The sequence below is a fragment of the Galeopterus variegatus genome, unplaced genomic scaffold, assembly GCF_000696425.1.
Source record: "Galeopterus variegatus unplaced genomic scaffold, G_variegatus-3.0.2 Scaffold110, whole genome shotgun sequence".
NCBI classification, from domain to species: Eukaryota; Metazoa; Chordata; class Mammalia; order Dermoptera; family Cynocephalidae; genus Galeopterus; species Galeopterus variegatus.
Genome location: NW_007726221.1, coordinates 194,930 through 218,524, shown reverse-complemented (window position 1 = coordinate 218,524; position 23,595 = coordinate 194,930). Strand labels below are relative to the sequence as shown.

At 46.0% G+C, this 23,595-nt stretch overlaps 1 protein-coding gene across 1 annotated transcript in view; it reads right to left on the bottom strand.

Annotated features, from left to right (window-relative positions):
- Positions 1-23,595, bottom strand: part of ITGA9 (integrin, alpha 9) — a gene marked incomplete at its 5' end in the record, with an annotated part of 177,511 nt that overhangs the window by 5,903 nt on the left and 148,013 nt on the right. The window contains one exon of the mRNA XM_008586608.1: positions 11,135-11,254. Within this exon, the coding sequence (XP_008584830.1) occupies positions 11,135-11,254 (120 nt within the window). The remainder of the gene's footprint in view (positions 1-11,134; positions 11,255-23,595) is intronic.

The window sequence follows — 23,595 nt, the reverse complement described above, 5'->3', positions numbered from 1 at the left end:
AGGAGCACCGCCGCGCTTCCCAAGCGGCGCACCATCTCAGTGCGCCACCGGGCCGGCCCTTCTTGTCCATTTCTAAGAAGGACAACAGTCGACTCCCTTTCTCATAGCTATGCTCGTGTAAGGATTTGATATAGGGAATGTGCAAACAATCTAGAAAGGACTTAGAGTACTTGAACTAACTCTCACAAATGGCTCTCGTGTGTTCATGTTTCAAGTATGTCATCCTTGTTACCAACAAAGTGAAGGCACTGTCATCTCCTGCAGGCATCCAGAAGCAAGCTCTCTGTCAGTGAAATACTGTCAGCAATTGGCCTGAAAATCACCACCCTTCCCAACCCCTGATGGCAGTGACTATAGCGCTGCTTTCAGAAAGAGCTTTGTAAACTCTATGCCCCAACCCAAAACTGCAGGGTCTCAAATCCTATTCCCAACACAACCTGTGTGTAATCTCCTGCATGGGAGGTTGTTCTGCTACTGATGTATGTCCTTCTTCTTTGAAGCACAAAGACAACTACTTAAAACATAATGCACTTTAATGGTTAGGGAATACTGGGTACAGTAGTGCAGGCTGTGCGCTGCATCTAAGGGTGGGGGGGTGCCACTCACATCACGGATCATAGCTGTATAAATTTATTACAACTATCTTCCAATAGATGGCAGTAGAGTGTCTCGTACTAACAAAATCAGATTATCTGAATTTTCTGACAGATGGAAGTAAAGGTCTTAAGGAAGGGGCACTGTTGACTAGTTTGCACAAAGGTGCCATAAGATCTAGTGGAGGCACTGTCAAACTAATACTGTTTCTTATATGATCAAACTAGTTCTATCTCAGAAAAGGAGAATGTCACCCTTATGCTTTTGTTTAGAGTCTGTTTTGGCTTTTGATACAGAGCCTATGGACAGAGAGCATTGATCCCCCAAACAACTGTCATACGAGGCCTGCCCAGTGCCAGAAGGGACTACTCAGAAGAGATGCATGGAAGAGATGTGGCATAATGAGCCCAGAGTCCTGATTAGGGCTCTAGCTCCAACTAACTACCCCCTGGGCCACAGGGAAGGTCATTTTCTGGCTCTGAGCCCCAGTGCCTTGGTCTCTGCCCAAGAGATTGATGGCATTCTCAGACCTCTTCCAGCCCTGACACATAATGACAGTTTTGCTGTTGTTGTTGTTGGTTCCCAAAGCAAACTCAGGATTGTAGGTTGTGGGCCATATAACTGTGTACCCAAGACTCACATTAAGGGGGAACAAGACACAGAGTCCTTGTCCAGTGTCAATTTCTCTCAAAGATTTTTGGAAATTTTTTTGAAAATTGAATTTTAGATGTTTAAAATATTTTAATTTTTGAAAGACATAAGTAAAACATAGTTTAATAATATTTTAAATGATTACGAGGCCTGTTAGGTCACAAAACACACGCAGTTATGTTCATTCATTTAACTTTTACAGTCTTTTGAATTATGGGATTTTAATCTCAATTTTGCCAAAGAGGAAAGTAGGTAAGCCTTGAAGGAGATGGATAATTTGCTTTCTATCAGATATAAGGGTCAGAGTTAGGGCCTTACTATGTAAGTCTAGGACTCTTAACTCAAGTAACATAGTGATTGTCTGAGAATCTCATTAAGAATGAGAAAATACCAATTCTCTTTTTTTAAAAAAAGTCAACATGAACAACCCATGAGAACAAGTCACCTAAAGTAATTTTGCAAGAACCAGAGACAGCATGTTAGTCTCTAAGTCCCCAGTAGGCATAACATTGTTCTCAATAGATCTCAATAAATATAGATGAATAAGGGAAGAATAGATCTTCCTAGCTAAAATTTTCTAATAGAATGTCAATTAAGAATGGGGAAGTGAAAACGAAACTGAGCAAGGTTTTGCCACCCCCTTGCATCGTATTAAACTAAAGGTAAAGACTCTGAATGTGATCATCTAACGAGGAGTTTTCTTACCTAAGAGACACATGCTATAAACCATAACTCTCATTACACAGGCCAGAGGAGACCCATGAGACCCTTCGACCTGCCATATTACCTCCTGGCTGCTGAACCCCTACTCCTACCTATCGATCCTACCCTCGGGCAGGTAGCACACCCAAGTAAAGTACTTGACAAAGGAACTGAGTTCACCCCTTGGTGCTGTTTGAGCAGGTAGTCTGCTCCCTCCCTTTCCTTTAGCTATCTTCATATCATAAAAATACTCAAACTGCTTGTGGACATTTAGCCTAAACTATGATAGACAGTTCACAAGGGTCATAATCAAGAGAGTTCACTCATAAGCTCTGAGAGCCCACTTATTGAAAAAGATGCATAAATTAGACACTAGGTTCATAGGTAGAAAAAACTATTACAAGTAGGTGGAGAATCAGGAACATGTTGTAAAGTTTAGTTTTAAAAAAAATCTCCCCTAGCTTTACTGAGGCATGATTGACAAAGAAAATTATATATATTTAAGGTGTACAATGTGATGTTTAGATATATGTACATGTTGTAAAATGATTTGCTACAATCAAACTAATGAACATACCCACCACCTCACGTGGTTACCATTTTTGTGTGTGTGGTGAGAACATATGAAATCTACTCTCAGCAAATTTCAAGTATATGGATTTTCAGTTTTTATATTAAAATACAGACAAATTATAAAGCAAAAAGAATTATAAAATTTATAACAATTAAGACAAATCAAGATGTCAAATTCTCTCCTGCAGGCTTCCTTGGAGTACACGCCTGCTTTGTTAGTGCTCCTGGGGACGCTGGGGAAACCTTTGAGAAGTGCTGGGCAAATCTGATTTTGCTGCCAGCTGAGCCCACACTGCGGGTGCTGGGAAATGATTAATGAGGAGTTTAAGCTGGGACCTTGGCAGCCCCACATTCACTTCCAATCCAATGGAGTCAACGCTTCCCTGTACTTTTTCTGGAGACTTCTAGGGCTTGTTTTGCCTCTTGAGGGACAAGAGGCTCTGTTTATTAGCACTGCACTCTACCGAGTGAGCCACGGGCCGGCCCAAGAGGCTCTGTTTATAACTGTTCTGTCTCTAGCAGAAGAAACACTCCAGAAACCCTAGAGGAGGAGACTCAAGCCAAGCTTTGCTCGGCTGGAGGCCGAGGGAGCAGTGTACTTTCTGTTTTCACATCTGAGTGGTCCTGAGGGGGGCCTGCCGCCCCAAAGAGCAGCTCCCTGAACCCTCCTGAAAGGCTTATACAGTTTTCTGGTATAACCTTGTGTCTATCAAAAAACTTCCAGCAAACTCCTAGAGAAACAGCAGATTTCTCCTGCATAGCCCTGATGAAGTGGGTGCTGTGTAGGGCCTAGGAGGAGATGAGACCTGACTGAGTTCTAGGGTACCCAGCCCTGTGGCACTAGACTCTTCCTCCCCACCTCACTGCAGGGGGAGAGGGATGGGCTGGGCAAGTCCGTGGCATCTGGCTTCTTTGGGGATCACTCCTCCTTTCCCCCTGGCCTTTGGGTTGCTTCCAGAGATGCTATTCCAAGGTCCGTGGACATGCTCCTTCTCTGGACTAACTCAGGGCCTCGTGTTTATGGGTCTCTTCAGTTACTTGTCTATTTACATAGCATGTCTCTGTCTCGAGATGTCAACAGTGCAACATCGCCTAATATTTACTTCCAAATATAAGCCCCCACTGAATGTCTTTGGCACATGTTTTTAATTGAGGCAGTGTGAAGGGTGTGTGTGCATAAGCACATGCACATGTGGGCTTATGCACGTGTGTCTGTGTGTTTTCTTTTTCTTTGGAGAAGCAGGGATGGGTTTCAGAGCCTGATCTGGAGGGAAGCTGATAACCCCAATGACCGTTGGAGGGGCTGCCAAACCTTACACATTCTCTGAGCCATTGCACAGATTTATTTTTCTAAGTGTTTCAGCTTGAGGTCAGATGTAATGCTCTCAAATAAAAACCATGAGCCCAAAGCCAGGCCTAAAGCAGCAGGCTATTGGAACGGCCCCAGCTGACAGAGAGTTCCAGCAGCCCTCTTCTGAGGGGCAGCAAACATGTCTGCAGCCTGTCTCTTGGACAGTTGAGGAAGCAGCCCCGGCTTTGGAGGAAGAAACCAGCCACAGGACTGGCACAGCGATGGTACCTCCATTTGCTCCAAGCTATCTCAGCCCGCAGAAGGGTCAAACAGGAGAGAGAGGAAAGGAGGTAGATAGTCCCTGGCTGGAAGCAGTGGAGGACCATGCAGAGTTTTTCTCTTTTGCTGAGACTTGGCCTTGTGGTTTTGCAAACTGCAAACAAATAGGGACAGAAGGATGGAAGGGGGAGGAGAGCAGGGAGAAAGGGAGAGCTTGGAGCCCTAAATGAGGAAAGGGGGGTATCTTTCTTTTAAAGGAACCCCCCACCCTCAGCATCTTTGCTCTCTTTCCATAGACGCAGGCTGGCTTAAGGGTTGAAGACATTCCTTAAAGGTACAATTGACATACAAAGTTGTTATCCCTACTGTACCTCAATTAAACCTTCTCCTCATAAGTGGCCTTTATGACTATCTTGAAGAGACACCAGGCCCAGGCATCTTCAAACCCAGTCAGGAGCTGAAGGAAAGGAGCAAGGACTCATTTGGACTTCACCCCCTTAAAAGAGTATCATGTTTCAAAGTTTTCTGCCTGCATGGTGGTTTGGCAGGCTACTGTAATCCTTGCACATAAAGTTTAAATTATGGCTCCCAGTGTCTGCTAACATCTCGGCTTTGGGAAAGCTGATTAGGATCCATTTCAGTATGTGAAGAAGGGTCTGGTTAGCTTGGGGCCCTCATTGTGGGTTTTGTGTCAGAGCCAGGACCTGCTGCTGCCAAGCATGAGAAAGTGCCTGAGATGCCAGTGGATGGGCCTCTGGCAGGTCCCTGGGGAGCTGCAGAGAGTCAGAGGCAGAGGAGGATGGACTGGCTGAGGTCTGGGCAGGGAGCCTGGGGTTCAGCTCTGGAAAAGGCATTTGCTAACCCTATGAGGGGTTTCTGTTTTAGATACACAGTTAGGAGCACCATAGTGCACTGCAGGAGGGGCCAGGAGCTGGTGGCACAGGCCAAGTTCTGCTCACTCCTCAGGGCTCTGCTCAGCCACCATCTCTTCACTGCATTTCCCAAAGGTCTTCAAGACTGAGTGAGGGTTCTGTTGTCCATCTCTGTTCTGTTGCCCAGGGCCCACCACCCAGCAGAGACCCAATGAAAGCACCGGCCACCTTGTAAGCAAAAAGCCAATCGCAGGCCTGTGTGGTACTGTGAATGGGCCAGCACAGATAGCTGCTCGGATGTTGGTTCCACCTCACCATTCATGTTTATGCAACACGGTTTTGGGAACAACCACTTTTAGCTCATGAACTCAAGGCAGTGGCAAGCAATCACAAGCAGCAATGTCAAGAGCTATACTAAAAGGAAATTCAAGAGATGTGGCTCGACAGAGGGAAGAGGACTTGAACATTGCCCATCTGTTATCAAATGCCCCCTGTGAAGTGTTTCCTGGTCAGCAGTGGCAATTAGGTACCACTCAGTCGTTTTCCCCTTGAAAATAATGGGGGGAATTAAATATGGAATATGGGAATAAGCCAGACCATTAAGACTTCCCATATAACTCAAATACCAGGCTGGACTTTAGGCCCATTAATCAACAGGTTTCTAGGCACTGCACTGTCAATGTGATACTGGATCTCTGTTCTCTACACGTAATGTATCATTCTTAGGTTGCAGGCACAGGAATCAGAGTTGACAAGAGGTCTGTAGCTGAAGTTTTAGGAATACGTAGGTCTTTAAAATAATCCTACATTTCATTTGCCCTTTTAAACATCTAATAAAATCATCATATAGTTAGCCTTTTTTTTTTTTTGGTCTTTTTGTCTTTTTCCGTGTCCGGCAACGGATCGCAACCCTCAGTGTTGCCCCCGCACCGGACCGGGGACCGGCAATGGGATCGCAACCCTCGGTGTTGCTCCCGCGCCTCGCTCAGCCAGTGAGCGGGAACCGGTCTGTATGTGGGATCCGAACCCTCGGGCGGGAGCGCCGCCGCGCTTCCCAAGCGGCGCACTATCCAGTGTGCCACCGGGCCGGCCCTATAGTTAGCCTTTTAAGAAAGAAAATATTTTTTTCTCAAAAGAGACTCCCTCTGCGAAGCTCCTTGCTTCATGTTACAGCTTTGCCTGAACAGACTACCCACGCTGCCATGAACACTGCACCAAGATTTACTCTCCCCCACCCCCTTTTCCCCAAAGGAGTTCAATTGTGATTTTATCTATGACACTATGGAAGAGAGATGAGGTTCCGTCTACTTTAAAACAGAACAAAACTTCTAGTCAGATGAATCTTTCTTTGTAATAGTGACCTAAAAGAAAAGATGAAGACTGTGCCCATATTTCTGAATATCATGTATGTGGCAGATAAAAGACAGCCACAAAGCCTTTGTCTCTCCCCTCATTGGGAAGTGGGGTCTGTTTTCCCTCCCTTGCACCTAGGCTGGATATGACTGCTTTGACCAAAAGAGCAGGGTGGAATGATGCTAGGCCAGCTCTGGGCTAGCCTTGAAGAGAACTGGCAGTGTTCCCTGTGCTCTCCTGGAGCCTAAGCCACTATGTAAAAAGCCAGACCACTTTGCTGGAAGAACCACGTGGAGAGGAAGAAGGGCTTGACTGAGACTAGCCTTCCAGCTGTCCCCACCAAGGAGCCAGGCATGTGAGTGAAGCTGTTTTGGACTCTGAAGACCAGCTTTGCCATCAGGTAAATGCCACTAAGTGACTCCACTCAAAGTCACATGAGCAGAAAAATCACCCAGTCAAACCATTCCTGAATCCCTGATCCCTAAATTTGTGAGATATAATGTAATGTGTGTTTAAAGCCACTCAATTTGGGGCCCATTTGTTATGCAGCATAGCTCACTAGTATAAAAGCCTGCATTTTAGGCAGCAGCACCACTGACAACCATGAAATTCTGCTGGAGTGAATGCCTTTGGGGTATCTGCCTAGTTTCCTCCTTTTCTGAGCCTTCCCCCTCACTCCCCAAATTCCCATCTTGCATCTTTCTCCCACTCTAGCCTTGGCTTTCTGTCTCCGTGGGAGACATGTGACCCAAGCTAGGCCAGGCAGATTCTCTCTCCCAGACAAGTGATCATTCTGCATCTGTGGCTAGAAGCCACTGAGACGTACATTTGGAGGGGCTATAGCAACCCTTTCCTACCGTGTGCTGGAAAGTGTAGAGAAAGCCTGTCTGCTACAGGAGAAGGAGATGGATGTGGACAGGAGGAGAGATGGGGGCTGTAGAGAAAAGGGAGCAGGGGAGGGAGGGAAGAGCTGTCTTGGTCTCTGAACCTTTTCCAGGTTTGGGTGCACACATTTCCTTCGGCATCTAGCAATGCCCTAGAATCCTTACAATTCTCTCCTCTCTCTTCAGCTTAAGCAGCTATGAGGGGATCTGTTTTTTTGCAACTGGAAAAAATGGTCTCTGTGATGCCTGAGATAAGAATGTTTAACCTTGGAAACTGAAGAAAAAGGCTGCCCAGGCCAGTGAGGTAACAGGAAAGTCCTCTGTTGACCCTCTCTCTGCTAGGCTGGGTGACAGGGCGTGAGTCTAGTCCAGCCTTGTCTCCTGTAGGCACCACACACCAGACAGCCACACCAAACTCCTGCTCTTCCAACACGACTTCGAACCCTTCCTTTCCCTCTCTGGTTAAGGGCAACCAACCACTACCTGAACTAAAAACAGGGGAGACCGCTACTCTTTCTTTCTTCCTGACCTCTCAAGTCCAACTGGTCACCAAAAACCCTGCCTGTTCTAACTTGGTCCCCTCCCCTCCACCACAGCGACTGCCCTCACCCCTCACTGCCACCAGATGTCTCTTTACGCAGTGGTCAGGCCGCTGCTCTGCTCACACACCTCCCATGCTCCCTCTGCCCTGGTCAGCGGGGCCTCACAATGTGGGGGACGGTCTCACTGTGGGCCACTGACTACCTTCCTGTGACACCCCTCCCAGGCTGCTCCCCACAATCCCTGCTTACTTTCTCACCTCTTCTTCCCACTGGATGGAATATCCATCTGCCCTTCCCTGCCTGGAAACCTCAAACCAAACCCAAGGGCAGACTCGAACAACACTTCACTTGTGGAATGTCCTCTGACTTCTACTGGGGGCTAGATGCAGTGCTAAGCACTTCCCTGCATAACCTCTCATAACCACATAATCACATTTCTCTCATAACCACATTGAGCCAGATGTGATGATTTCCTTTCTACAGAGGAGGAAACTGAGGGTCATGGAGTGTAAGTGACTTCTCCTAAGGCCTTATAACTGACAAGTGCGAGAGCCAAGACTGCAGCCCACAGCTGCCAGCCTGCAAAGCCCGGCTCTCCCCCACCACACTCCATCACGTGGCCTTTTAATCCCCTCTGGGGGCAATGGAGGGGACTCTGGCATTTTCTTGTAGTTTCCAAAGCAGCCACTGCACAGCAGCCACCACCCTCCCCTACGTTTGCAGGACTACATGGTGGGGGTGAGGTGTACAGGGCATGGGCATGGGCATGGTCACTGCTGCATCCAGTGCCTAGTCCAGTGTCTGGGTCAAAGACAGTGTTCAGTAAATGTGGGTGGAAAGGAAGTGCTGTTCTCGAAGGCTGTTCTGGCCCATGTGGCTTCATTCAACAGCTTCCTTGAAGCTTTCTGTCCACCCCATTAGTCATGGCAAGACCTTGTCTGGGTCGAGGCACACAGTGTGCCCCTTGGCTGCCAGGGTGCTGCTCCACTCTCACTCCATGTGGCGAATGCCTTCTCTGATCCTGGCTCTATGGATCCTACACAGCCGGTGACCTCAGGGTCTGGCCACCCCATGACAGCCCTATCCTGGAACCACACTTTCTTTAAACAAACACAACCAAAGCAAAGCCAAGCAGATGGCAGACAGGAAGAGGCAGTAGCGTGTGCATAGGAGATGGGACAGACAGCCCTGAGTGGTAGAGCCAAGAGGGGCGGCCAGAAGGAGGGCATGTACATCACAGGGGGAGTGTGGCACAGCCACTACACTCCTGCTTGCATCCCTGTCTGGTCCCATGCACCGAGCATGGAGGACGGCAATCCTCCTAATTTCAAGAGCCCATATAAAGGCAAAAGGAAGTGACACACATGTGCACACAGCCCTCACTACTCAGCGTGAAGCCTGTCTTTTCAGATCCCAAACACTGAGCAGGCTTTGTTCTCCACCCACAGACCAGAGGCTATCTTGGCAGGAAGGAGTTGGAGAAAAGGAAGCATTAAGAATCTATCTGGCAATGCAGATTAAATAAACAACAAATTGGCAGTTGTTTTTTTAAAAGGTAATATCCACTGTTGGCAAATATGCAGGAAAACGGACACTTCTGATGCACTGCCTGGGGGAGGGTGAATCAGTATGACTTTTCTAGAGGGTAATTTGCAATATGTAATAAAAGGCTTACAATGTGCCTTCCTTTTGACTTGGGAATTCCATTTCTAGGATTTCATCCTAAGTACATAGTGAAGGATTTGTGCAAATATTTGGCTCCCAGGATATTCACCATGGTGTTGTTAAAAGCAGTGTGAAACCAGGAGTCACCTAAATCCCAACATCAGGGGACCGGCTTAGTAAGCTGCAGATGCGGTGCAGCTTTAAATGAAGACAGTGCTGGAAATAGGCTTTTAACAACATGGAAAGATGCTCACAGTATTGTCTCTGGGGAAAAACAGGTTGCGAAATAGTACATGAGATGTATGAAAAGCACGGGAACATAAGTTTCAAGTAATATGCTCAATATATTTTTCTTCAACCTCCAGACAACATATCAGGTGAAGTACCTCTAAATTTAAAGCAATGGATCCAATTGTTAATCTGAAAAAAGCACAATAAACACTATTTTTCCTGTGCTTCTAGACTTAATAATTATACCTATCCAGATTAATAATTAAACCTATCACTTTAAATTTAGATGTACTTCACTTGAAAATACATTGAGTGTATTACTGGAAAATTTAAATAACATACTATTCAAAAGTATGTTGATTCTATGAGAATGCCTGGTCTATGTCTATATAAACAGAGGAAAAGGTCAAAAAGAGACAACACTGTGCTCATCATGGTTATTTCTGGGATGTAAATTCCTGAGCGTTTTATAACTTTTTTTCCTTGTTGATACATTATCATGTTTGATCAACACAAACATACTATTTTGTAATCCCAAAGAAATTAATTATTTGAATTTAAAATATCCATCCAAAATAATCTAAGAGACTGTTTCCATCTGCATCTGAAACTGGAACACCTGAGAAGCACAGGCTTTGGTGTCAGGAAGCCCCAGCTATGGTCCCTGGTGCTGTTTTGGAGCTGGAGACACAGTGGACAAGGACATTCCTGGGTCCCACTTACCTGGAACATCACTGCCCAGGGTAGAGGCAGACCTTCATCAGATAATGACTCTGAAACGACTACTAATGAATATAGAGGCTCTGAAGTAAAAGGACTCCAGATCTCTGAGAGGAGAGGCAAAGAAATCATTCTGGACTTGAGGGGGAGGACACCCCTTTCTCCTTAAGAAAGTGATGCTTGAGGCAAGACATGAAAGAGTAGGTGTTCCCTGGTAAAGGAGGCTGGGCAGATCTACAGCACGGCTCCCCTGCAGATGACCCACCGTGGGGCTGGGAAGCTAGGAAGAAGCCACCCACGCGGTGCTCTAGACTTAGAGCCTGTCTCAGTTACCTGAGTCTTCTGGGCAGAACGCTTTCTCATATTCCAGAGGGAAAAAAAACAAGGACTTGCTCTGCAGTTCCCTTTCTTATTCTTTCTTTGAGTAAATGGCAAACCACCCCTCTCCCAGTTTCTGTTACTCCCCAAGCTTCTGTTTTGGAGTTAGGTTCCACCATCCTCTGTTAGACCTTGTATAATGCTCTTAGGGAGGGTAAAAGAAGAGAGGCCTGAGACTTTCCCTCTCCCTCTAAAGTGGTCCAAATCCTCAGTTGTGCATGGCCTCAGGAGGAGCCAAGATTCCATTCCCTGCCTGAAGGGGACACTGCCCTTCCCTGTACCTGTACCATGAAGGGAGCTCTGACGGGAAACCCTCCAAGGTGCTCTTGCCCTGGAGAGGCGGGGAGCTGGGCATCCATGGGTAGGGACTCCATGGGGACCTGTGATTGCCAGACTCACCTTCCAGAGCAGCACAGCCAGAAGCAGGAAGATGAGGATTCCCACCAGCAAGCTGATGGCGATGATCCACCCCACGACGTAGCCTCGGGGCTCCAGGTTGTGCAAGGCCTCGAAGACCACCTAGGAGGCAATGCAGAAGTGAAAACGTTTCCCAAGTGGAATCTCTCACAGCATGATGGAGCCCAGCCTGGGCTTGACGTTTGGAGTGAACTAAAGAGAAATGGTCTCTGCTGAGTGCTTTCCTGGTTGTTGACTGATGGATATTTCACTAGCACCTGAACAGGCACTTGAAATCCAAGCCCCAGGTCTTGCGATGGTTGTAATGACAACAACCCTGATTTAAGTATCATGAAGCGAACAGAAGTGTCGACTTGGAGGACACACTATGTTCTCGATTCAGAACAGGCAACAACAGTCTACCTTTTATTTAGGTTTTGAAACAAAGAACATGGGTGTGGGTGCCACTTAAGACAGGACTTCTTTCTGAGTGCTCAGTTCAATGTGGAACTTAGTGGAATTATTTGATTAAAGCCAGTTTCCCCAGTAGATGTGTACTGCACAAGGGCTAGGACAGTCTGCGGGGGTCCCACGGCAGTGCCTAGCATGCTGGAGAAGCTCCCTCAAGGAGCTCTGCTGTGGTTTCCAAGAAACAGAATGTGACCAGCTCCCCAGAAACTCCTTCACCCTCCCTTCCAGTTACAACCCCACCAAAGGGTAACACTCCCCTAACAGCCTGGATTAGTATCACCCACTTTTGTCCTTACTATAAATGGAAGGACGCTGCATGAACTCCCATGTGTGGCTTCTTCCTCTCAACATTATGTTTGGGAGATTCCTCTAGTGTGTAGCACGGCCACCCTTGTTGCTGTGTGACATTCCACTTTGTGACTACACCACTATTTATTTATCCATGCTGTCATTGCTGGGCATTGAGGTAGTGTCCAGTTTGGGGCTACTACAAAGAGTGATTTTCAGACGATAGGCAATCCTGAGGGAAAAACACTGGGGGTGGGAGACAGACATGGGCTCTAACGACCGTCATCCTAAATCTACTAAATTCTATCTGGTTCAGATCAGCAATTCCTGTCTTTAAAGACAGATAAGTTCATGTCTCTGGGCTTTTGTCCCTAAAAAGCTGTGGATCAAACCCCCTGCCACATTGAGAATCTCTCGCAGTATCTTGTACAGATGAACTATGAGGCCTTCTGGCCAAGAGGAAAGCTGTAGAGGGAGGACGGTCGCTGTATCCTGGTCTTGGAGCAACCTTAGGCAACTACGACAGCACTCATACTACTCTCGGTTTCCTCCTCTGTAAAATTAGGGTCTGACAGAGAAAACACAATAGTTGTGTGAAAGCGCCTGCTGTCTGGTTGTGCAATAGAAGTCTGCTAAGCCCTCCTGTTCACATGAATGCCGAGACAAGCTGTGAGCTCAGTGGGGGTCAGTGGTAAAGTCCAGCCCCCTGTACTGACCCAGATGGCTTCTCAGGGACACTGAAATCTACATCCTGGCAAAGCCACGCTGGAGGTCTGGTTTTGTGGACACAGAGACAGTTAGAGTGGCTGCTACAGTTTAGTCTAGCAAATTCCACAAGAGTGCCTGTCACTTCCCTGGAATGTGACTTCATCTTTTATTATTTTTAGTGATGCCGTTCGTCCTCTTGGACACGTGTATTCTGCTTTGGCAGAGCCCATTCTCTCACATCATGACTCTAATAAACTCATCAGTGCGTGATGATCTGAGTGTCCTGCAGTTCTAAGAAGTCACATCTTAGATTAAAAAACAAAACAAAAAACCCAAAGGAAGGAACAGCAGCATGCACTACATGGAGAGTAGTCCACACTGGTGATCAGGTCTCATTTCTACCACTAATGAGCTGGGTGACCTGGTCAAGCCCCTGTACCTCCCTAAGTCTCTCTCCACACTCTTGTTTCCATGCCCAGTTACTGCCCCAGTTCAAGCCTTAGTCTTCTCTCACCAGCACTATTTCAGGAGACTTGGAGCGGTCCCCCACTGTTAGAGTTGTCTTTCTAAAATGTGGTTCTCATCACTCCACTTCTCAGCTTACACTATCAATGGCTTCCCTTCGTGCTCAGCATCTAACTCAGGATACCAGGCCCTTTATGATCTGGTCTCCTTCCTACCTTTCCAGCCCCACCAGAGCATGCATTCACACTCTAGCCAGTAAGAGTCATCCCCCCCATGAGACCTGGGTCTCCTGCCTCTCTGCAAACTGCTTCTGCCAGCAGCAATGCCCTTCTATCCTTGTCCATTATTGCTCATCTGAAAAACGTCCATACCCCTTTATCCATTAGTTCTGTACTTGAAAACTTACTCAAAGGAAAGAAATAGAAAACATAGAAAAGCTTTATGCCCAAAGAAGTTCACTGCAGAATTACTTATATCGCTGCAGAATTAGAAATATCCTAAATGTCTAACAATAGGGCAGTAGATAAGTAAATTATGGTCAGTCACAAAACGGAATATCATAGAGCTATTAAAAGTGATGACAATAAGCCTGGCCATCAAAGTATAACTTTCAAAAAATTAAAAACATAATTCTCATACAAATATATAGTGAATACATGTTGAAGATTTATTTAATTCATTACTGAGGGAATCAGCACGAGGTAAAGTTAGTTCAAAGGATCTGAAAAAAATGTTACAGAAAAAAAAAGAATGCTGAAATCAGATCACTAAATGAGATACAAAATGGGCTAATACCCTACAGGGTGATAAAGTGTAACCTTTGGGATTATATTTTCAGCCAGACAGAAATCATTTTTATCTTTCCTGGCAAGTTATTTATAACTTATCAGTCTTCTGCAAGTTAATATGTAACTTCACAGAATCTGGGCCCTAGAGAGTTAGGCAGGCCTGTTAACCAGTGTTTTTCAAATTCTAATATTTATAGAACCACAGGAGGAACCTTGTTAAAATGCAGATTCTGAAACGGTGACTTTGGAGTGGGGCCTGAGATTCTATATTTCAAACAAGTTCCCCCATGATGCAGACACTACCGGTCCGTGGACCACACTGAGTAGAGAGGGGCTAGGCAATCCTCCAGGATGATACCGAAAGCACGTGTAGTCATCTTTTTGCCTGATTTCCAAATTTTTGATACTTTAAAAAAACATGGTAATAATGTGGGAAAAATAGTAAGTGTTATAATCCTATGTTAAAAAAATCAGAATATCATTGAATATATAGAAGACTTCAGCTTTGCAGAAAAATGGTAGGATATTTAAAAATAGGTGTTTTTTGAGTTATGGGTATTTTTTTTCTATTTTCTACTTTTTACTATTTAAACATTTTAAAACTGAGCATTTTAAAGCCAAGTAAAAACATATTTTTAATGAGAGGCTCTGCTCCAATATTTCCTCTTACAAGAAGCCTGTTCTACTCCCCTCTTTTCAGGAGAATTAATCACTCTCTTAGCCCTTAGAAACAGCCATTTTCAACCTTTTTAGCAGAGAAAACCTACTGTAGCATCCCAATGTATGGAACAGAAAAAGTAGAGATTCTCTGGTTGTAAAGAAGGTGGTTAGCTAGAGCCCAGCCTGCTCAGCTCCGCTCCCAAGCCCTATTCCTCCCTTCCCAAGCCTCAGCAGCCCCTGGACCAACTCACGGGAGCCCATAGCTCCATAAACCCTAGGTTGAAAACCACAGCTGAATAGTTCACAGTCCCAGTTCTATGCCCTTCTTGCCCTGTAAGGTGATGATGAATCTCCCTGTCTATGGGCTCCAGGGGACTGTGAATTATATAGAACTAGGGCTTGAATGCATACATATCTGTCACCTGAACCAAGGGAGCGATTCATTACATGATTCATGAATGTACAAATTAAAAAATTCAACGTCCTTTCTGCCATAACACTAGATAAAGCATAAAAATGATTCTGTCTGCAATGAAAGAGATGATGAGATTTGAAGCTGGAGTCTCTGAGTGTGATCTTTTCTCTCTACTTCAAAAATATATTTGCATGTGTTACTTCTTTTGGGGAAGTCCTGCCCATCCACCTGCCCATTTTCTGTCTCTCCGTCAGTCTATCCCTCTACTCTGTCTGTCTATTTGTCCTTCCATGCATCCATCCAACATATGTGTACATAGCACCTACTATGTGCCAGACACTGTGGAGATTCATTGATGAATAAAACAGGCAGTCTTTGCCCTCACAAAACTTCCAGCCAGTATTCTAGAGAATACTGGCCAGCTAGACAAATAAATGTAAAATTATAACCGTGGAAAGTACCACAAGGGAGAGGTTCATGGTTATAAAAGACTCAGAGAGACATAAGGGTCAGGAAACAGTTCCCTGAGGAACTGCTGGAACCGACAGCTAAAGGATGGGTGGAAGTTGACTAGTCAAAGAGGGGAGGAAGATCATTCCAAGGGGAGGGAATAGCATGTGGAAAACCCTTTGGTTGGGGTGAGGTTGGCAGGGGTTGGGACAAACAGAACAAACAAGAAGCCATAGGAAGAAGCTCACGGTGAGGCTGGAGAGACAGGAAGGGCTGGAGGCCGCATTATGAATTGTATGCTTTATCTTAAAAGGGAAGGGAAGCTAAGGGAGGGTTTTTAAAGCAGGGGAGTGACATGATTTGCATTTTGCAAAGAGCATTTGGGCTACAAAATGAATACAGATTAGAAGGGGGACTGTATGTGGGGGTACAAGGAACAAACAGCCCCAGTAAGAGGGGGGAAGTGGTTTCCTCAGGGTAGATCCACACTTCAGTAAGAAAGGAGGTGGTATGAAAGAAGAGAAAAGGTTGAAGGGGAGGGGGAGTCTTGCCAGTTTTAGAGGAGCAGTTGTAAGGCAGGTAGGAGGCTGAGAGATGGGGACGGCAGAAGTTTGGACCAGCGAAGGGATGGATGGTGCACAGTGAGGACTGAAGCTGGAAACTTATGCACTGGATGTTAACTAACGAACAGAAGAAAATGAGGCACGTGAGGACTTGTCTCAGTGGAGCCTTTGAGGAGGGCAGACATCAGGCTGGGGCTATGGAGGACCCAGACACTGAGCACCTGCCTGCTGCTGTAAAGTTTAATGCACCTGAGGTTGGCAAGCTGGTGTCAGGGAACAACCAGGAGCCAACTTCCAGTCTGAGGCAGCTCGTGAACCTAAACCACAGCACTTGATTCACTTCTGAGTTTCTGGAAACTTTTATGTTCTGACCACTGCAAATATTCCTAATATAACAGCTGGAAATTCTCAGGTCTCTATAAGGCCCAACAATATGGCTCCAATGGGGGTACATGTGGCCCAGGCCTCTGCTGGACAGTGGGCTTCCAGTGACGGGGGACAGTTCTGGCAGCACTACCAGAGAGGAGGTTCAACCCAGACCCAGGCCTGCTAAAGGTCAATTACAATAGCAAGATGCTCTCTGCAGTCAACATCACACACGTGTCTCAGCAAGAGGAAGGAACTGATGTAAAATAAAGAGTGGAAAGAGAAGAACATCTTGAACAGTGAAATGACAGTTTCACCTGCTTCTGATTATATCTAATAGCTGGTGGGGGGTTGGGGAGGGAGGCGGGAGAAAGGGCAGTGGGGGCTGAAGAAATGCAGGACTCAGCAGGACTATGCTTTCAATTGCTCTCAGAATGTAAACTCCAGAAAGCACACCAGTTCAGAGGCACAGAGAGACTTATGGAGATGACATAAATGAACAGAAAATAAACTGCATTTGGCAAGACTGACACTGCCAGTCTGTGCTGTGATAAACAGAGATGTCAAACATGCCCCATGCCTGCCAGGTGCCAGGTTTCAGAAATTCTTTGCTGTGTTAGAATTTGTAAAGGAATGAGCTGGGCTGGTGCTAATTCCTCTGTTATTAATAATGGGTCAAATCTGTAGAGTACTTGCAATGGGCCAGGCACTATGCTGAGAGGATTTATATCTCTTACCCCTGATAATCCTCATATCCATTCTTTAAAGGGAGGAGGGGAATGTAGCTCATTTACCATAAGCTATCGATAGTCCAGTGGAGTGTTGATTCTCCTCTTGACTGTCTATCTGTGCATCCGGTTAGGGACCAGGACACAATGGGAAGAGTTCCAGAATCAACTGACCACTAAGTAAGTCTGGACATGATGTACTTCTGAGGCCATCAGAGCCAAGGTCACTGCTAAGACAGAGGATCAGCTGCTTACCACCCACGACTGTGATTCCTACCACCTGCTCAGAATGGCACTTCCACTGTGTGTGGGCGCTGGGCAACAGGACAGCACAGGTCAGAGCAGCAGGAGATTAAAGAAGACCCGGGCTTGTAAACGGGCAGACCTGGCAGCCAAGCCTGGCTCTTCCACTGACAAGCTGTGGGATTTCAGGCAGGTTCCTTCACCTCCCGGAGTCTCAGTTTCCTCAACAGAAAATAGAAGTAATAACAGCTAGTTCACGGGGTGATGTGAGTGTGATAGATCAGCACATCACAGGAATTGAGCATATACTCCAACGAAATTGTTCCGTATAAGGGGACATAGACATGAAAGCTGAACGGGACACCCAAGCACTGAGTGGAGAATATGTCCCCTGGTTGCAAACACTCCTGGCTCTCTGCTCAGACCCCCTGGGTCCCCTCTACTGGTTCGGTATGCCCAACCCCCAGATTTTGCATGCTCTCACTTCTAGTTGCTTGCATCTTCTTCAGTGGCCACTCTCTCCCAGGGTGTGTGGAGAACAGGCAAAGTACCTTGGGGTTTGCTACCTCTGGGGCATCTCCTAGCCAAAGACTGACAGGTACAGGACTATGAAAGCCCTGCTCCTTTGCTTCAAGGAGGGACAAGGGACAAGCTCTGGGGTGTTATCTGTGCTCCAGAGTTCCATACAGGATCAGGCTGAGAGTAGGATGTCCCCTGAAATCTCACCCTTGCTTCCCTTCTTGCCTTTCCTGTCCTGTCTTCTCCCTTTTCTCCAGGTCTCACAGGAAGTACCTCCTTATTAAACTTCTTACACACACACCCTCATGTCAGGGTCTGCTCCTTGAGAATCCAACCCTAGACACCATCTGACATGCCTGACCTTCCCTTGTACACTCGGGAAATTCCTTTGATACTTGTTCAGGGGTCACTCCTTCCATGAAGCCTGTCTTGACCTCTTCAGCACAGGCACTCTGGACACATGAGCATCCTGTGCTGCTGGGGCGTGGGTGTGTGTACACGTGTATATACACATGTGTGTGTGTGCACGTGTGTGTGTGTGCAAGTTAACTGGCCTGGGGCTGTGGAAGTCTTAAAGGTAAAAAATTAATCTTGTTCATACTTAATGGGGGTACAGTGAGTGTCTAGTTACACTTTGATGGACTGGGCCGCCTTGTTCTAAAATACAACCTTCTACATTAGTGGTTTGCTTGGGCTCCATAGAGCCTGGGGGCTCAGTGAGGGGGTGCAGAGGCTGTCAAGGGAAAATGAAGATATAAATTGGGAGAGTTCCCGGTACCCCACCCGATTCAATCAAAGCGTATTTCAGTTTAGAAATGGGTTCTGTTGTGTAAAAATAATGATGATGATGATAATCATGATGATGACTAGAAACTATTGATTTAGAGTAAACTGGCTGTGACTCGAGGCTTTGAAGGAGGGGAGGACCCGTTTCTTATTTGGCTCCTCTCCTGGGCCATCTCTTCAGGCACTGATAGCCACTATTAACTGAGCACCCACGTGTCTGCAGCATGCAAGGGACTTCACACCAAGATGGCGTTTGATCCCTCCCAGCACTTCAGGACAGATACTCCCCACCTATGATTAGCATGAATCACCACACCTTCACTGATATAAACTGTCTTCTTCCCTCTGTCTCCTCTGCCACCATTACCTCTTGCCAGGTAACAGTCACAGCCTCCTAAATGGCTCATTTCCACCCTTGCTCCCTACAATCCACACGGTAGCCTGTGATTTTTAAAGAATATACATTGAATTATGCCATTCCCTGCTCAAAACAGAAGCTTTCGAAGGCTTCCCTTTGGAACTGCCCACCAGTGTTACATGGGTGGACTCTGCCTGCATCTTCATCATGGTTCTCTTCGCTGCTCACCGGGTTCCTTTTTTTCCTTTTTCCTTGGTCTTGCAGTGCCTTGACATGCCAAGCTGCATGGGTCTTCTTACAGCTCTTCCCCCTCCCCAACTGGGACACCCTTCCCCATGCTTGGCAAGCTAATTCTTTCTCACCTACTAGGACTCAGCTTCCTTGGAGGAGTATTCCTCGACCCCCAATCTAAGGCAGGTTACTCCCTTGGGACTAACCTCAGTTGGAAATAGTACCCTTGTTTGCTTCCTGTTGATTGCCTGTTGACCCTTGTCAGCTCTGGGAGGGGCAGGCACCATGTCTATTTTGTTCTCCATTGTGTCCCCAGGACCTAGTACAGTGCGTGGTCTCTAGCAAGCCCTCAATAAATATTCATCAAATGAATAAGCAAATGCTGACCATTAGAAAATATGACTCATATGTTTGGCAAACCATATTGGAATTTTTCTCATTTCCTGATGGTCAGAGCTTAATTCTCACATGTAGGGGGTGGTGGGTGGGGGAGAAAGAACCACCCACCATCTGTTGCTGATGGTACAGGACGGGAGTGGCGATGACCTCCAACAGTCCTCCTCGTTATCCTACCTCTTAAATAACTTGAGGTTCAAGAGGGGAAACCTCTATTGCCATACGGAATATAATTTTAACTGTAATTGGACACATAAATGGTAAAGAACAAGTCATTCTATTTTGTGACAGTAAAAATTGTAAATTTTGCATCTAGAAGCAGTACAACAAAGGAATGATGACTGGCATCTCTTGCAGTAGCCTCTGTCTTCCATGTTAGAAGATGCTCCTTCCGGCTGAGAAACCCTGGCCTGCATCTTTGGTTGGGGGCAGTGTCAGGGAGCTCACGTGTGGGGAGGGCTACTGAGACGCTATGGGGCACTGAGCAGCTACTGTGTGCCGGCCACTGTTCCGGGAGCTTCACGTGGGTATCACTGAAACTTCACAACAGCTCCAGGAAGCAGAAAGCAGCTTTTCGTGTCATAGATGAGGAAACTGAGGCTCATACAGCTTACTGGACCCCTTAAGTCACACAGTTACAATGTGAGGGAGATGAAATTTGAACCTAGGCTTTTCTGATTGCAAAAGGGAGGTGCAGTACTCACTACTCACAGAGGGAAAGGCCAAAAAGACCAGGACTGACTTCCTGAAAGGGCCAAGACTGGGAATTGAACCTAGAAGGCTTCAGAGAACATGAAGTTGAGACTTGCTGACCTGACCAATCAGCGCTTGACAGGGCAAGTTTATTTATTTATTTATTTATTTTTATTTTTATTTTTTTTTCCTCTTTTGTCTTTTTTACTGACCGGTAACGGGATTGCAACCCTCGGTGTTGCGCCCGCACCGCGCTCAGCCAGTGAGCAGGAACCGGTCTCCACATGGGATCCGAACCCTCGGCGGGAGCGCCGCCACGCTCCCAAGCAGTGCACTCTCCAGTGCGCCACCGGGCCGGCCCAGGGCAGGTTTATTTAGAAGTGAAAGCGTGGCTGCAGTCGTGAGGCTTTGTTCTAGGGTCTGCTCTAGCCCACGAAGGGAAAGTCCCAGCTGGGATGAGGAGAGCCAGGCTCAGTCTGAAGGAGTTAAATAAAATAAGTCCATTATTTCTTTGCCATACTGGATACCTTTGCGTTTGTCTAATCCTTTCCATCCAAAAAGGCTCAGTGCCTTCCCATGTGACTGAGTGGCCACAAGGTAGAGGGAAAAGAGCTACCAGGCTGGGAGCCAAAAATGTTGGCTCCAATCCTTGGCTCAGCACTGTGAGATTTTCATTCACTATAGGAAGGAACCCAGTGATTCTAACCCAGGGAGGGCACGATGGGATCTCTGGGGACTTTGTAAAATTATAGCCCCTTCCTATCTGCAGGGTAAGGGACCTGACGGCAATGGGCTCCAAGAATACCTCTCTGGACATGTGGCTCCCATGGCAGAAGTTTAAGTAAAGGGTCCCAAACGTTTATCCTGCAAACCAGCAAGGAACATTATTTCTTAAAATAAAGCAAAGCAAAAAGCACGAACACTCCCCAACCATCTTTGGACAAAGATTTTTATGTTCTCTCATTAAGATTGCTGCTTGCCCAGAAAGTCACCACCAAAAAAGCGGTCTAAGGACTCTGGCTCAGATGGGAGCTCCAAGAAAAGTCAGGGGATGGCTGGCCCAATCCTGACACTCTTTATTAGAGAAGCACATTGGAGACTCGTTCTGTGGTCAGGCCTAACCTGTGGTCCTGGCCCCTCAGCCTAGTTCTCCAGCTTTCCTGCTAATTCTGAGGCTACTATATATCCTTCTCACCCATTCTGATTCTGCTGAAGCAAAACACAGTCTTCCTTTCCTGCTTGTGCCTAAGATCTCAGTCTGGTGCACACTCCACACAGCAAAGGCTTACCTAATCCTTTGTGGACTTGTATGTTTATCATATATTCTGCTATCTGAAAATATCAAGAATTCATACAAACTTCTCATATAGACTGAGAAAGGAGTTTGGGGGTGGTGCTTTGCAGTAACAGAGCCGAGCTGATTCTATAAAGTCCTGGTTTGTCTTGGGGGGAGTTTCTGGCCTCATTTGCTGGCAGCTCTCCTTAAAATATGGGATGTTTGTTGAGTCTTTTTTCTCATCTATGGGCCTCAGTAGCCAATTCAGGGGTCAGGGAAAGCCATCCCCCACTACTCCCCAACGTCAGATACCTTTTTATGGCTGCAAGAGTAGGGCTGAATGTCTCTAGAGCCTATTCACATTTTCTTTCCCTCGTACCTCTCTGAGATGAATTCCTTTTCTGTAAGAGGGCCAGCTTTCCAGGGCATGATTAGCTACGTTCCCTTTGTTCTTAATCTTTATGATTTTTTGGGCCCCGTCCAGCACTTTCTGTACTTTTCCCTTCCATCCCCCTACTCACTCCCTGAAAAGTAAGTAGGGTTGGGTTGAATATGAAATTCAGAATATTATCGGCACCTCACAATTAGCACTTTGGTTCTGCTGTCGGACAGATCTCACCTAGAATTCTCAGCCCTGGGTGTGTATGAAGCCAGGTAAGGTTGGTGTGGCTGGTCTCAGTCACATGTTAATATGCTACTGGGAAGCATCTAAATCTGTTTGTTAATAAACAAGGCAAATGCCTCAAGAATCTATTACATTTTTTCTAGTTATTCACCCAGATGCTCTGTAAGGCACTACTTACACCATGGCATAAAAATGAAAGGCACAAAGAATCACAAATAATCCACATTATTTGATTTCCCTATCACTTAAATTTACCACCATGTACAGGTTACATGGTTAAAAATTGGATTGTTTTCCTTTTCTCACCCACACCCTGCTCAATACCAGATGCAAGTACATTTCCTGTTTGTTCCATGGCCATAACAATTTGGTGCCTAATCTAAAATCTTGTGAAATTTTGCCTAATTTAAATTTGGCAGCCATCCTCTGTGGAAATTGTCCTTCAGACTGAAGGTTGACAGAGAGCCAGGCATGTAGAAGAATCACGCAGGGAAGAATGTGTTTGTTCTAAAAAGGCAAACCTACCCACTTAGAAAAGACTTTTCTTCCCTGCCAGGAAAGTTGATAACAGATTTCAGAACTTCATCTTAGCTCATGCATTGAAAAGACAAAGTCATGGAAGGAGGGAGAAGAGGGCATTGTAGAATTCCCATGTGTGTGAATATTTTTTGGAACACTGAAAAAAAAAAATCAGCCTCTTCCTAAGAACTCTTGATAACAAAACTATCACCATAGTGTTCAAAATGGAACAGTAATTAATAGAAGTGGTATTTTGGGGGAGTACAGATGACTCAGAATCTAACAACGGGATGTGAAGCGACATCTTCCTGGATTCCATAGCTCAGTCCTCTAATAGAAGGCAATGTGCCCAGTGATAGTTTTTCCATCTACACAAGGGACTCCACCTGTAGGAAACCTGTTAAGCATTTCCAGTGGCTCTTAGTTGTTAACACTGTGGTCTGCCAGAAGATTCTAAACCTCTTGTGTTGGGCATGTATTTCATTTTGTAAAACTTTTTAACCAGAGTTATGACCGTGAGCAGTGAATCACTTTCCTCTCTCACTTCCCAGGTGAAGGTCTGAATTAGAAGTTAAATGGCCAGAAGAAGGTAGGGAGAAAAAGAGAATAGCCAACTCCAAATATTTGACCTGCTGGAAAAACTGACCCTAAGTAGTGAAGGACTCCAGTGTCATTCCATCCAGTTTCTACTACTAAAACTAGCGCTTGCACGACTTCTTCATCTGACACTCCCTCCCTGCACTGAACATGGAGTCATCAGGAAATCTTAACAATCTGTTCTTCGTAAGTACATAATCTTTATGAATTCATTACTTTTGTAAATTTGTCACAGCAACACAGACTCTTCCAAGAGAAGGTAAGTCGCCCTCAAAAGAAGGTAAATGCCACAGAAAGGGATGCAAAAAGGTAGCCTCAT